The sequence below is a fragment of the Nelusetta ayraudi genome, unplaced genomic scaffold, assembly GCF_046127955.1.
Source record: "Nelusetta ayraudi isolate G7.1 ecotype Tasmania unplaced genomic scaffold, CSIRO-AGI_Nayr_v1 ptg000042l, whole genome shotgun sequence".
Classification (NCBI taxonomy): domain Eukaryota; kingdom Metazoa; phylum Chordata; class Actinopteri; order Tetraodontiformes; family Monacanthidae; genus Nelusetta; species Nelusetta ayraudi.
Window position 1 is genome coordinate 13,535,817 of NW_027466092.1, and position 14,488 is coordinate 13,550,304.

The following is a 14,488-nucleotide window of genomic DNA, read 5'->3' on the forward strand; positions in this document are numbered from 1 at the left end:
TTTGTTAAAAAGTTAATGGATTATGTTCCTTTCTTCCCTCTTTGCCTCGCTTGTTTTCTTTTCTGGTCCCCATGGGGGAAAGAAAAAGAAGAGAGTAGAGAAGAACTTGATATTCCTTATTATTGTTCCCCGTTGAAAGCAATATGTCTCTGTCAGGGGCTTGTGTGCGAGAGATAGTGAGTGAGGAGATGTGCGAGTGTGTGCTCTCGGTAATTAAATTCATCCCCTGTTTCTCCTCCTCATCCCCGGTCAGCAGTCATCAATCTACTGCGGCCCACCGTGATGGCATTATTTACTCTAACTAATGGCTGCTCGGTCTTTCTGGCTATCAGCCGTTGTCATGAGTGTTTGCGGCGCACACACAGACCCGCACGGCCACGTGCACAAATGTGTCATAGAGCCATATAGAGCAAGCGGGCATGAAATGAGAGTGGTGTGGAGTAAACAACCGTCCAAACGACATTCAGAATCTGACTGCTTCATTCACTTATTTTTTGTAAGTTCATACTCGTTTCAAATCTTAATTGCATTAATTTTTCAAGATAGTACAGCCTGTTCCAGTACTGACGGGAGATTTTCGCTGCTCACAATTAAAAAGGCAGAAATCTTCGCACACCTATTTCCTCGGCACGTGCGTCAGAGGCTGACAATTAAGTCCAAATGAAACAAAAAAGAGATCCCACACACATGGCCAACTTGCAGAATTTACTGCGACGTTTCAGTACTCGACCCTTTTCAAGCAAATGTTTGTGCCAACACAGGAAGCCGTCGTCAATAAGAGTGGCTGTGCAACACCAACCAATCACTTTCCCATATGTCTGAGCATAGAGAACTTAAATATTAAATGTCAACAATATCAAATACAATCAGTGGAAACAGCATCAGTATACAAATATAAAGTACACTTATAATAGATGCTAACCTGCCGTGACTGGATACATTAAGTCCTAATAAAAGGTAATGGCTGATGATCACTGTCAAAAAAAATAAATGAATACAAAAGATAGAGTACATGGCCAAAATAAGAAAAAAGAAGAACTTGCACAGCTCACATTTGAATTCTCTTCAGTTAATTGTTGTGAAAACATTAGTTTTCTTTATTCACTGCTTCAGAATTTTTTTCCAACATGTTCCTGGAAGTATCCAGGCAGTCATTGTTTGCACAAGTTTTATCTTTTCAGTTGTCAACCTCATTTTTGAGACAGGTCCGTGAAAAGTGCCAGTCGTACGTGCTAATAACTGAAGTATCCGTAGTTCTCTGCCTGCCATTCTTTGCCTTTATGAGTGGCTTTGTTGTTATCAGACCCTAATGCAGGATTACAAGAAGCTCTGGTGGTTATTATGCCAGATGGTGTCCTGTGTTGCTTCTTGAAAACTAATCTCGTTGCATTTGTACTGGTGAATTTAAAGACGATAGTAATTAGTTAGGAACATTGTCACTTCAGAAATGAAACAGGACGATTCTGAAAGAAGAATTGTCCGAATTCTTTTCCCGCAAGGCAATCGAGACGGCTCTGGACTGTCTGAAGAGTGCCAACACGGAGCCCTACTACAGACGTCAGGCCTGGGAGGTGATCAAGTGTTTCCTGGTGGCGATGACCAGTCTGGAAGACAACAAGCATGCACTCTACCAGCTTCTCTCTCATCCCAAGTGAGCAACACTACAAGATATTTCTTTTTACTGTGAAAGAATAGATGAGATTGTATCGTGTTTTGAATGATGATCTTCTACATTTTCTTTCAATGGATTCGAATTTTTTAAAAATCAAGCTGTGGTCACAAGATACTTTGTTGCCCTACGTGACATGTATCTAATTCCCATTCTTGTTGTGCTGCTGTGGTCCACACAGAGCGAGAACATGAAAAATCAGTATGTGGCGGAGGCCGCGCGCAACCAGGCCGACGATCAGTCATCCCTGTCTTTAACCTCTGCTTGACTCCGCTTGACCTTGTCCTCCTTGGCACAGGCCCCGTCCATATAGCTCAGCCTCTACGTTACCTCTCACCCGCCTCCCGCACACATGCCCCACATTCTCTCCCATATCGTGCCTTCCCCACCACCCGCACGCTGTTCCGCCTCATCAATTCCACCTCAAGAGCCAGACTTTCTAATTACACACACCCAGCCCACCACCACCACCACCACTACCACCACCACCTCCCCCCTCTGGCAGAGGCTGAGAAACATACATGAGCAGACAAACAGCAGTGGGGGGCGGGGGGGCTCGATGGTCGGCTGGGCTAGTCGCATTACCATCATTGATCCCGAGGCAGGGGCTAATTGACTTTCCCCTGTCTGTTTACGGTACTGTGTGCCCCTTATGCACCGCTGTCACTGCACACTAACCCGCACTCGCACCATGAATATGTGTGCGCACACATTTCTGCAGGGATAATGAAGTGTGTCAGTTCCGGTCAGGGGAGCGCGTCTCCCAGTCAGATGTCTCGATTTGCAGCGCCCCCCCCCACCCCCTGCCACCGTTCTCCGGAAAGCTTTTGTCTCCCGTTTTTCTCTGTCTGCCTCCTTTCATCTGCTTCAAACTGTCCCTCCCAAATAAGTAGCTCCTCCTTCACCTCCACAGTACAGTGAAGATGAAACATTGACCAAGTGGGACACCTCACAGTGACTGAGGGGTGACTGATCTGACATTTTACAGGCCCAAACTCCCACATTACTTTTTTACTTTTACCTGTCATATTTAATAGGAAACTCCAAATCCCTCCCTCTTCACTCTTCCCAGTCAAAGGATATATTTTAAGCCTAGCAGTAATGAAATGGAGCAATCCATCAGGTCTCCTAGTTTGTGGCATTATAAAATGGCCCAGATGCCTTTAGCTGCAGTAAATGACAAAAATACCAAGTGGGGAGCAGCCGAGAGATGGCAATGGAGAGGCAGATGGCGTTAACAGAACAACGGTATCATTTCAGGACTCGATGAAACCGAGCCACTGGGACGCAAAGCAGCTTCGTATAAAACACAATATTAGATTTCTCGTGCTGTCGGGAAGTTTCAATGAAACTTCAGCTTGTCGTGATACTTCGTCTGTTAGTGCCTTGTCTTATGACGTGTTGTGTGTCACTCTCTCTCTCCCTCACATTAGCTTTATTGAGAAGTGGATCCCCAATGTCATCATCTCTCACCGCTATAAAGCCCAAGACACGCCGGCCCGCAGGACATTTGAACAGGCCCTGACTGGGGCGTTTATGTCGGCTGTGATAAAGGACCTGAGGCCCAGCGCGCTGCCCTTCGTCGCCAGCTTGATTCGCCATTACACCATGGTCGCGGTGGCTCAGCAGTGCGGTGAGGGACTGATGCTCTTCAGACTCTAATATCAGCGTTTGCTTTGCCCTGGCGTGTACACTCACTACAAGTCAAAAGTTTGGACACAACCTATGAATTGAATGTCTTTTCTGTCATTCTCACGACTATTGACATTGCCGTTTCTCACTGAAGGCATCAAAACTACATATGAACACACATAGAATTGTATAAGAAACAATGAGAGTGTAAAATAACTCAAACAGGTTTTATATTTAAATTCTTCAAATTAGCCACCTTTCGTAAAACTTAGATTTAGAGTTATTTAATGTGTTTTTCTTTGCTGCGTAATTACATATATCTTTCTCATATATTTGATGACCTTCAGTATGTATCGGCAGTGCAGAAAGTTGTTAAGATTTAAAAAAAAATCCATTTCCATTTTCACTTGAACAAAAAAAGTTATTTATGGGAATATGTAAATTCTTATGCACCTTTCACGGGAGATGTGCTGTATGAAGGTTGGCATTAACCCATTCAACCCTGGCCCGCTCTCAGGTCCCTTCCTGCTTCCGTCCTACCAGCTGGGCAGCCAGCCGAGCACAGCCATGTTCCACAGTGAGGAGAACGGCTCGAAGGGCATGGATCCGTTGGTTCTGATCGATGCCATAGCCATCTGCATGGCCTACGAAGAAAAGGAGCTGTGTAAGATTGGTGAAGTGGCCCTGGCTGTCATCTTTGACGTGGCGAGCATCATCCTTGGCTCCAAAGAAAGAGTAAGTCACTGCAGGGACAGCGGTTGCTATAATTGCACTCGCTGGACACCCACAACTATTTTGCATCTAGTTAGAATCAACTTTTCTCCCAATGTCACTGGTCCCATACCTTGCTCATGTCATTATGTCTTCACCTCCAGGCTTGTCAGCTTCCTCTGTTCTCCTACATCGTGGAGCGTCTGTGCGCCTGCTGCTATGAGCAGGCCTGGTACGCCAAGCTGGGCGGTGTGGTGTCCATTAAGTTCCTGATGGAGAGGCTGCCGCTCATCTGGGTGCTCCAGAACCAGCTAACCTTTCTCAAGGCGCTGCTCTTTGTCATGATGGACCTCACTGGAGAGGTAAAATCACAGTTGTTGCTTTTAAGAGGAAAAAAAAAAAATCTCCAAAGCAAATCAATCTTTTCAAGTTTAAAAATGCTACAGGAAGTCGTGACTTGTGTCGCGTGTCAGAATAGTGCGGGTGCGTTATACATTCTGCTTTGCTTTGTATAAGGTGTCAAACGGAGCAGTGGCCATGGCTAAGACCACCCTGGAGCAGTTGCTTGTGCGCTGCGCGACTCCACTGAAAGACGAAGAGAAGACCGAAGAGCTGCTGGCCGCCCAGGACAAGTCCTTCCACATGGTCACGCATGACCTGGTTCGTGAGGTCACCTCTCCCAACTCCACCGTGAGGAAGCAAGCCATGCACTCCCTGCAGGTGCTGGCCCACGTCACGGGCAAGAGCGTTACAGTCATCATGGAACCACATAAGGAGGTAAAATCCGAGACGCTGTAGACACGTTTAGATACATGGTCACTTTTTAAATCAGCATTTTCTTGGTTTTGAAACAAGGTATTTATTATTATTAATAAAAATCAACAACAACAATAAGAATTTGTTCTCGGATTGTTTTTTGTTCAGGTGTTGCAGGACATGGTGCCACCCAAGAAACATCTGCTCCGCCACCAGCCCGCTAACGCTCAGATTGGCTTGATGGAGGGAAACACCTTCTGCACCACCTTGCAGCCTCGCCTCTTCACTATGGACCTTAATGTGATGGAGCACAAAGTCTTCTACACAGAGGTTAGATGAGATGCTGTTGTTGCAGTTACTGTAGTTATAGATTGTATGACAGTTTTTTTTTCTTCCTGTTGTGTGTGTTTGTTTTCTTTGTGTGACTGCTGTGTTCTTGCTTCCGTCGTGCCAGCTGCTGAACCTTTGTGAGGCAGAGGATGCTGGTCTGATGAAGCTGCCCTGTTATAAGAGCCTTCCGTCCCTGGTTCCTCTTCGTATTGCTGCTCTCAGTGAGTCTCACTTGTAAAAAATATTTTTGAACTTTGTGGTCCATACGCAGTTGTTGTAAGCTGTTTTGGATTGTTTTTGTTTATATGTTGTTTATGCTGAAAAATTGTCTGGAATACTAAAATCTTTTATATCAATCTATTTTGGGTTGTCGAGTGATTTGGTCCTCACTTAAAGATGATACTCTAAATGTTTTGTTTTGTCTTTGTGCAAAGATGCCCTGGCAGCCTGTAATTACTTGCCACAGTCCAGAGAAAAGATCATCGCCGCTCTGTTTAAAGCCCTCAATTCCACCAACAATGAGCTGCAGGAAGCAGGCGAGGCATGCATGAGAAAGGTCAGTGCGATATGTCATCGCTCTCTGGTCTCAACCGTCTTTGTTTTTATTGGTTGTTTCATGAAGTTGAAGATGGATTTGTCATTTTCCCTTTGTAACTGTTTTTCCGAACTGAATCCTTAAAAATCATTGCCGCCGTTGTTCCAAAATCACTTATTCCTGATACTTTTACAACCTTAGCCTTTATTTGTCTGCTCAAACGTATTCCTCATGTCTGTCCTCTTCTTTCCCCTTTATTTTCTGCCTTGCTATCTCTATCCTGTGATAATTCTTTTTTTGGAAATCCTTTTCTGTTTTTTCCCCACTTTTTCATCTCCAGCGTGTTAGCGCTCATGAGCGTTGCCATGGCCAGATCAATACAGGATGGAGTGTTAGTTCTCAGCAATGAAAGGAAAATGAATGTGGCTGCCATGCATCATTCCCTCCTGACTGTGTGAGGGGGCTAGCGTGCGTCATCAGTGTTAGGTGTTGACGCTTGCGTGCGTATGGCTGGTCATGCACTTGATCAAATGGCCTGACTTCCTTCGTGGAAACATAGACGGTAGTGATGAGGTTATGGGCTGAGAAAACCAACCAGGGCAAAATTGTTCTCTTTGATATTTTTTGTGTGATGATGATGATGATGATGATGATCATAATAATATTAGTAGTAATGATAATAGTAAAATTAGTAATGTTTTTTTTAATTTAAACTTTATTTATACAAGTAATCTGATTGAGACACAGTGACTAATTTTCAAGAGATAATACATTTTGTTTCTTTATTTTAGTTCCTTGAAGGTGCAACTATTGAGGTGGACCAAATCCACACCCACATGCGCCCTCTGCTGATGATGCTCGGCGACTACCGCAGCCTGACGCTCAACGTGGTGAACAGGCTCACCTCAGTCACGCGTCTCTTCCCCAACTCGTTCAACGACAAGTTCTGCGATCAGATGATGGTAAACTTTGGTTTTCTGTTACTCATTGGCTGTCACTCGGTCCTTGCCCACACGGTGCCACTACGACTTTATTCATGCTCGATTTCTTTGCTTTCATTTTTTTATCAGCAACACCTGAGGAAGTGGATGGAGGTCGTTGTAATAACGCATAAAGGGGGGCAGCGCAGTGATGGAAGTGTAAGTATCCAGAGATCCGACTCTTCATGATTGTTACACCTGGGAGTCCTTGCAATACAAAACCTTTATCAATCATGATAATAACAATATCTCTTTTTAGTCGTCAAAAAAAAGAATAACGTGACAGTCATATTAAGTCATCGCTCAGTGCAACTGCACACTGATGCCCGCTTTCTGTGAAGTCGACCTCTCATGCTAAAAGCGAACGGCGCCCACTTGAAGGGGCACTGAGCTGTAGTCGCACGCGGTCAACAAACACCTCAGTGTGGACTCCTGCTGGATGAGTCGCGAGTGGCCACATTACAATCAGTGATTAATTAGGCAGCAGACAGGCGGTGGTGGGCTCAGCGCCGCGACTCCTCATTATCTCACCGACAGATAACCTTGTAGAAGCAATGGAAAGGGTGAGACAGGAGGAGGGTGCGCCGCTTGTTCCTCTTCCTCCTCGCAGACATAATGGCCCCCTTCTCCCTCCCGCTCTCTTTATGTGACCACATCTGCTGCATCTCAGAATGGTATATTTAATTAGATGCAAATTAGCCCTTTGTCTTCCCTCCCCTTCAAGTCATGGGCTTTATATGTGTTGACAGCAGGGCCGGGCCATGACAATAAGGCCTGGCTCCAGGGGTCATTTGACTAACCCCGATATGGGCGTACGGCTGGATGGATGAAGGACCTCTGAGAAGGATTTGGTGACATGTTAGAGTAATGGAAAGTTCCGATAGGCAGGAGGATAATCTATTGGGCTAATGAGCAGTGCAGAGTAAAACAAATGCCTCAGTTTGACTCATGAGTTTCTGATAAAAGGATCGCGACCCAGTCTGTCAGAAGAGTTACCATGTAGTCTGCATTGCTGTGTAAAACATTTAAGAATGTTCCTTGGCCCGGTTATCGACCCGCTCGTGAGGAAAATTTGTCCCTGAGACGTCACAAGTTAAAGATTTGTTGCCAGCCCCTCGTCCGTTTTATTACCACCCACCAAATTTCAGTTTGGATCAACGATAGGCAGCAGCGTCGCCACACAAAGAAATGCACACGTACTACTCTGCTGACTCTGATCATTGTCTCCCATTTCGGCACAGCCTGCGTTGGAGGGCGTTGAGGTGAGATGTGACCCGATGTTGCGCCCTCTGTTGGTGACTGTCAGTAACCTACACTTAGTCGAGCCAATGTCGTGCTGGTGAAAGTAAACCTGATGTTGTGGTTGTGGTGCTGGTGGATTTGCCCTGTATTTCTGTCTCCATATGTCTGTGGTCTTCTTATGAATATCTTTTATTTTTCATCTCAAACTCGTTGCTACCTGGTCAACCTGGTCTGTTCCCCCCGGTGCAAATAAACTGAGCACCTCGTGATTTTGTGCCGTGTACAAATATCGAATGAGCACACTGGGCGTTTCCAGTCGTTTCACTGAGATTCATCTTTGTCTATTTACAGTGGCCATGCAGCGAGACTGCCATCAGAAGTCGTGTCTGCGTCTGGCTCCACTGTCTTCAGATTTTTTACTGGATCACTTATTTTTCTCCCATTTTCTTCTCCTCTCACTCTCTGTCCAGGAGATGAAGATTTGTTCTGCCATCATTAACCTTTTCCACCTGATCCCCGCTGCACCTCAGACTCTGGTGAAGCCTTTGTTAGAGGTGGTCATGAAGACGGAAAGGGCCATGCTCATAGAGGTATTACATCATCTCTGTCCAAAATCTTTCTCAAGACAAATCTGACAAATGTATCCGTCTCTGCTCACTTCCTTGGTTTCTGTTCTTCAACCCGCCTCTCCCACCTCTCCCCACCGCTCCCGCCTCTCCCACTAGGCTGGAAGTCCTTTCAGGGAGCCTTTGATCAAGTTCTTGACACGGCACCCGTCGCAAACAGTGGAGCTGTTCATGATGGAAGCAACTTTGAATGACCCTCAATGGAGCCGCATGTTTATGGTCAGATGCTGGAATCAACACTGGATTGCTTGTGGCTGCTGTGGTGGTTGTTTTTTTTTTACACATGCTAACAGTATCTGTGTGTGCTCGCATGCAGAGTTTCCTGAAGCACAAGGATGCCAAGCCCCTGAGAGATGTGCTGGCTTCAAATCCCAACCGCTTTGTCCCCCTGCTGGTTCCAGCCGGCACTGCAGCTACAGTCCGCCCTGGATCGCCCTCCACCACCACAGCCAGATTAGACCTGCAGTTTCAGGCCATTAAGGTGTGCTTTTCTTGTTAAATACTGCCATCAGTGAACATGTTCGGGGATGCGTGTGTTATGCCTTAATGGGACTTGCGTGGTCTAATAGTGGTAATGCACCACTTCCTCTCTCCTTTACCCAGATCATCAGCATCATTGTAAAGAACGATGAGGGCTGGCTGGCAGGGCAGCATTCCCTGGTCAGCCAGCTGAGGAGAGTCTGGGTCAGCGAGGCCTTCCAGGAGAGACATCGCAAAGATAACATGGCTGCCACCAACTGGAAGGAACCCAAGCTGCTTGCCTACTGCCTGCTGAGCTACTGCAAGTAAGTGCACACGATTCATCTGACTTTGGTTTGGGCAATAAGGGTGTGAAATAAAAATAGGACACATCCTTCTTGACACCTGCAGATTACTTTATGTTTTAATGATACTATGGTCCAAGTCAAAGTTGCCCCAGTAATGTCTGTGTTGTTGCATTTAAAGCTGAGGGCAGATGCTTTAGTGGTTGGAGGTTTCCTTTTTAAACTTTGCCCAGTTTACTGGCGTTCCTGTCGTAAACAACCTTCTCAAGTCTGCACCGAGTGCTAAAGCACTTGCAGCGAGCTGACAAGATGTTTATTTCAGACTCTGCAATTAGGATTTAGCCTCTCCAGCCAGTGCATTTTGTCTACATCTGCAGGCAAACACATTTTTTTAAAAGGATTACGCTAAATAATTAGCTAAACCACTTTGGTGTGTGAACATTACTCTGTCTAATCTGGGTGCACTAATGTTTGACATATTTATGTTATTCACCCCTTTTCCCCCGAACAGATGCAACTACACAGAGATTGAGCTGCTCTTCCAGCTGCTGCGGGCTTTCACTGGACGCTTCCTTTGCAACATGACCTTTCTGAAGGATTACATGGAGGAGGAGATTCCTCGGAAATACTCCATCGCCCAGAAACGAGCCCTGTTCTTCCGTTTTGTGGAATTCAACGACCCACACTTCAACGACGAGCTCAAAGCAAAGGTACGTAGACAGCAAATCTAAGAAGTGAAGGCAGAAAAAACATGGCAAGAATGAATTGGCTGTCGCAGTGTTGAAAACCTTTCTATACATCCTAACCAATCTTGCATCATGTAGTTATATATAAACATACATAGATTCCATCTTTGTCAATCCTCAAATGTGCTTCAGGCGTCGCTGCGAACTTTTCAAGCCCGTGCTCGGCATGCTTTGCTTCCTCGATTTGGGATCTGACCTGTGTGCCTTTTTCTGGTTAGTGTGTTCTATACAAGAAGTTCCTTGACAGAGTCAGGAAGGTCGTTTTGTCTGGTTTGGACCCTCAGAGACCCACAGATGAATGATTTTGTCCTCTTTCCCCGACCTGCTGCTGCAAGCTCCGCAATCACTCAGGCAGCTTGTTAATTAAGTCGACATCCCCGCATGCATGCACTCAGACACATGCACGCACACGCACTTACACGCACACACCTGTACATGCACACGCTTGTACATACACAGCTGTGGGTCCATACTGTGGTAATTTCGAAGTGATTCTGTGCACTGCAGAATAAAAGAAAAAGGGGAATGAAATCTGAATTAGCTGCGTTCACTGACCTCTGGCACACATGTTTTTTTTTCCCTAGTATGGCTGGTAAAGTAGAGGTCAAGGTTCCTGCTGGGCATCACAGGGGTCTGAGGGAGTATTTCACTTTAAGCAAGTCACAGAGGAGACGGAGAGAGCCATAGAAAAGGGGAGTTGGGGGAGAGAGACAGTGTAGAACAGCAGCAATAAATCATTCATGATGGAACTGACTGACCTCATGCTGCTTCTCTCTATCCCTTGTTTTGTTTTATTCAAAGAGTACTTTAAAAGGAAACAAAAAAACCCCCGCCTCTGTTTCGTTCAGAAGCGTCTTGCTATTTATGCAGCGGGTCTGGAACAGACAGACGAACAAGCGAGGTTATGAAGTCACTGTGGTGTCGTGCTGTTGGTGTTGTTGCCACACGGCAGCGAGGTCCTGGCTTCCATACCCAGAGGCTGGGGGCATTACTGGGGGCAGTGAGCACACACTGCCAGTGCTCTGGTTGCCCCTCGCAGTATGAAGCATGTGTTCCAGAGTTCATATCCGGTCAGTGCACTTGACCAAATGCACTGGTGCACCAAGTTGCACACTCTTTCATTGGTCAAATGCAATAATACATTTCACAAGTTATTTTGACATTTTTTTTTTTTTTTCAACTTTTTCTGCAGTCAAAGTTATGTAGCAGTAAAAACAATAATTTCTCTTTGCAAACACTGTTCTAAATCTTCCGTCTTAATTGAGTATAGCTGCGTCATTGACGTCCATTTATTCCCTTTTGGTTTTGCTTGACCACATTTTGCAATGTAACTACCAGTATAGTAAAGTAGATTAATAGAAGCACAGTTTTGTGTATGTTTTTGTGAAGGATGTTAAAAAGGCATTTTTTTGTTTCTCTGCACATAAAACGATCCACTTCTTTTTTCAAGTGCTTGTAATATGTGTACACTGAACAGCACGTTATAACTAAACTCAACTGGTAGTGCTGATGACTCAAGGCATCCAGGGGATACTTTACACAATTAAAGCCATTCTTTATTTGCGCCTCCCCTTTGTGCTCAGGGGCATCATAAATATTCTGCCTCGCTGCATATTCTCCCCCCCCCACCCTGTCTTGCAGTGCTGCTGTTGTCCTAAGTGCACACTGCATACACACACACAATTAATTAAGACACCTGCAATAGATGATCTAGGCTGCAGCCCTTGAGGGTGTGTGTGTGTGTGTGTGTGTGTGTGTGTGTGTGTGTGTGTGTGTGTGTGTGTGTGTGTGTGTGTGTGTGTGTGTGTGTGTGTGTGTGTGTGTGTGTGTGTGTGTGTGTGTGCGCACACGCAGCAGCTCAGACAGACTGCAGAATCGCAGCGTCTTCTGACGTTACAGAAACACACTGTGATCCCGCAGTGATTGATTGCAAAGAGCCCTGCAATTAATAGGAACAGATGAAGCGCGAGGCCCAATCAGTGCTCTGTGCGTATCTGTGGGTCTTCATACGGAGGTGGCACGCGTGTTTGTGCACACCAGCAGCGCCAGTCTAGCGGGTGCGTGTTTGCACTGTGTGCAGTGCTGTTGTGAGTAATGCGCTAATGGAGGAGAGCGCCAACATATGCTGCCGCAGCTCGTTCCCGACTGGCTGAGGCGCCCTCCTCCCCAGTGATGGATTGGGTGATGGGCTTCATTAACATGTAGCAGCTTCTTTAATATGGTAAAGGCTCTTATCAGCTCCTTTCTGCTTGGGTTATTCTGTATTTTACCCTGGAATTGAAGGCCTTTGTGTTAATCTTGAATAGTAATTCCTGGAAGATTCCTGGGTGTTGGTAAATTGCATTGAAAGGATTGTCTTGTTGTTGATCGTTTGCATTTGTTTTTGGGAACCTTTTCTACCCTTTTACTGCCCCCCCAGCGGTGTTAATTTTTTACAGGATACAATTTTTCTGTCCCAACTGCTTTTGGGTGTCACTGGTCTCTCTCACCTCAGAAGAGCAGAGCCATTCCTTCGCAGCCCAGCCAGTGTTCTCCAGTGGGAGCCTCCTGGGCTGAGAGACATGCAGGCTGCTGAGAGTGCTGTTGTTGATGCAGTTTTGGGCAGAAAATTCACCTTTACACAGAAGAGAGTGACAGTTGTCACCTGCACTGTTTCGCTCATGTGCAGAACATTGTATAACGATATAACGATGCCAACAACTAAAAGTCATTGTGTTTGCACGCTGCTCTGTTTCGTCCATGAAGTTGTTTGCCAGTTGAGACACAGTTGCTAATATATTGGAAACATTCAGCACATATTCATATTCAGTTGTTGAAAAGCCATTTCCTTCCATCCTGTAGCTCTACTGTGCAGGGATGACGCACTGGAGCAACACTGCAGTGGAATTACGGCAAGCGTGGTCTACGCACAGCCAGGGCGCCACAGTTTATCACACACTGAACAACTCCTAACTGGAACAGCAATGCACATTGATCTATCATACGCAGTTAAAATAAAACCACCTGGAGATCATTTGTCCACACCAACTGAACGGCTCTAACTTCAGCAGTGATTTCTTCCAAATGTGCTGTCTGTCACTGCCATTAATCCTGCTTTCCAGGCCTCTAAACACGCAGCTCTTTCACCTTCCGGCTCGGAGCGAGAGCGTTTTGTTCCTGCGTGTCTCACAGTCTGGGGGTGAGGCGGTCTAAACCACCATTTGAAAGGGGTGTGTTTGTTAAATGGAGTGTGTTTTAAGCCGTCAGGTTTATAAACCGCCACTGATTTTTTTTCGCTTGAATTGGCCAGATATGCACATCCAAGCTCCTGTGCACAGATTGTCCATTAAACTTTATTTTACACATGAATCTGCACAAGTTCCTGCACTCCTTTGATAAGTGAAGGTTCACGTGATTTCACTGATTACTTTCTCCTCCTTGAAGGTGCTTTATCCGTAAAATCATTGCCGGAGCCTTTGAAAGCTCCGAGTTGCTTGAAGTCGCTCAATTAAATCCTAATTACATTTTTATCCAAAGATTCCTTTAATTCCCTCCTTGTTTAACAGGTGCTGCAGCACATCCTCAATCCAGCTTTCCTGCAAAGCTTTGAGAAGGGAGAAGGTGAACAACTCCTCGGGCCGCCCAACCCAGAAGGAGACAACCCAGAGAGCATCACCAGCGTCTTCATCACTAAGGTAGCCCTATGTTTGTGGCTCTTCTCTGTTCTCCTTCCCAGCTTTCAACCTGCTAACGTCTTTCTTTGCTCATTAGTCATCATCTTTCTTTCTCCGTCCCTCTCTGTGATTTCATTACCTGCTGAATTTCCTCTCGCAATGTCTCATCGGGACCAACACACCTGGTTGCTCCATCATCATCACCTTCATTCCACTTAGTCCCAGTTCCTCTTATTTTTCACACACTGTTCCATCACTTAATTTTTGTCACTTTCGCCTTCTTTTTCTTCTCCTCCGTCCTTTTCATCAGTCTTCACTTTTATGTCCCGTCCTTTTCATCACATTTCATTCAGCGCAGCAGAATGTAATTCCTGGTGTAAATGTCAGGGGAGACGGTGCTAAAGGTCAGCGTGTTTGTTTGCTCGGTGGACGATCTCATCCCTGACTAACACTCGTCCTAATGGAGCCTCTGCAGTCGGCTTAAAACTCACTTCCTCACTCTCCTCCCCTCTGTGGGATCTCTTCCCTTTGTACCCGATGGCCGTTTGAAGACCTTGATCCTTTGTCAAAATTGTCCTTGTGGCAAAAAGTACTTGGAGATATTATAAGTGCATGATAGCGCTCAATAAAAATAGAAATGCACTTAAGGTGTAATCAAAGTCCTTTGTTGTCATCTTCACCTGGTTAACACCAGTAGCTTGGCATGGTACAATAATTAACAGTTCAAAACTGAATTTGTCTGGTGTCTTTTGTGCAAGTATGTCATTTCCGAGGGCTCTGCGACTGCTGGCTGTTGACTAAACTGCCTTTCTTTGCGCACAATTGGATAGACATGCAACCACTG

The 14,488-nt window shown here is 45.6% G+C and overlaps 1 protein-coding gene across 4 annotated transcripts in view; it reads left to right on the forward strand.

The window, feature by feature from the left end:
• Positions 1-14,488, forward strand: part of trrap (transformation/transcription domain-associated protein) — a 68,982-nt gene that overhangs the window by 8,778 nt on the left and 45,716 nt on the right. For all 4 annotated transcript variants that reach the window (XM_076034664.1, XM_076034667.1, XM_076034665.1 and 1 more), the window contains exons 22-37: positions 1,500-1,651; positions 3,103-3,302; positions 3,819-4,036; positions 4,177-4,374; positions 4,529-4,789; positions 4,937-5,098; positions 5,223-5,319; positions 5,533-5,654; positions 6,425-6,595; positions 6,704-6,772; positions 8,326-8,445; positions 8,581-8,700; positions 8,798-8,962; positions 9,085-9,266; positions 9,757-9,955; positions 13,537-13,665. In XM_076034664.1, the coding sequence (XP_075890779.1) occupies positions 1,500-1,651; positions 3,103-3,302; positions 3,819-4,036; positions 4,177-4,374; positions 4,529-4,789; positions 4,937-5,098; positions 5,223-5,319; positions 5,533-5,654; positions 6,425-6,595; positions 6,704-6,772; positions 8,326-8,445; positions 8,581-8,700; positions 8,798-8,962; positions 9,085-9,266; positions 9,757-9,955; positions 13,537-13,665 (2,565 nt within the window). The remainder of the gene's footprint in view (positions 1-1,499; positions 1,652-3,102; positions 3,303-3,818; positions 4,037-4,176; positions 4,375-4,528; positions 4,790-4,936; positions 5,099-5,222; positions 5,320-5,532; positions 5,655-6,424; positions 6,596-6,703; positions 6,773-8,325; positions 8,446-8,580; positions 8,701-8,797; positions 8,963-9,084; positions 9,267-9,756; positions 9,956-13,536; positions 13,666-14,488) is intronic.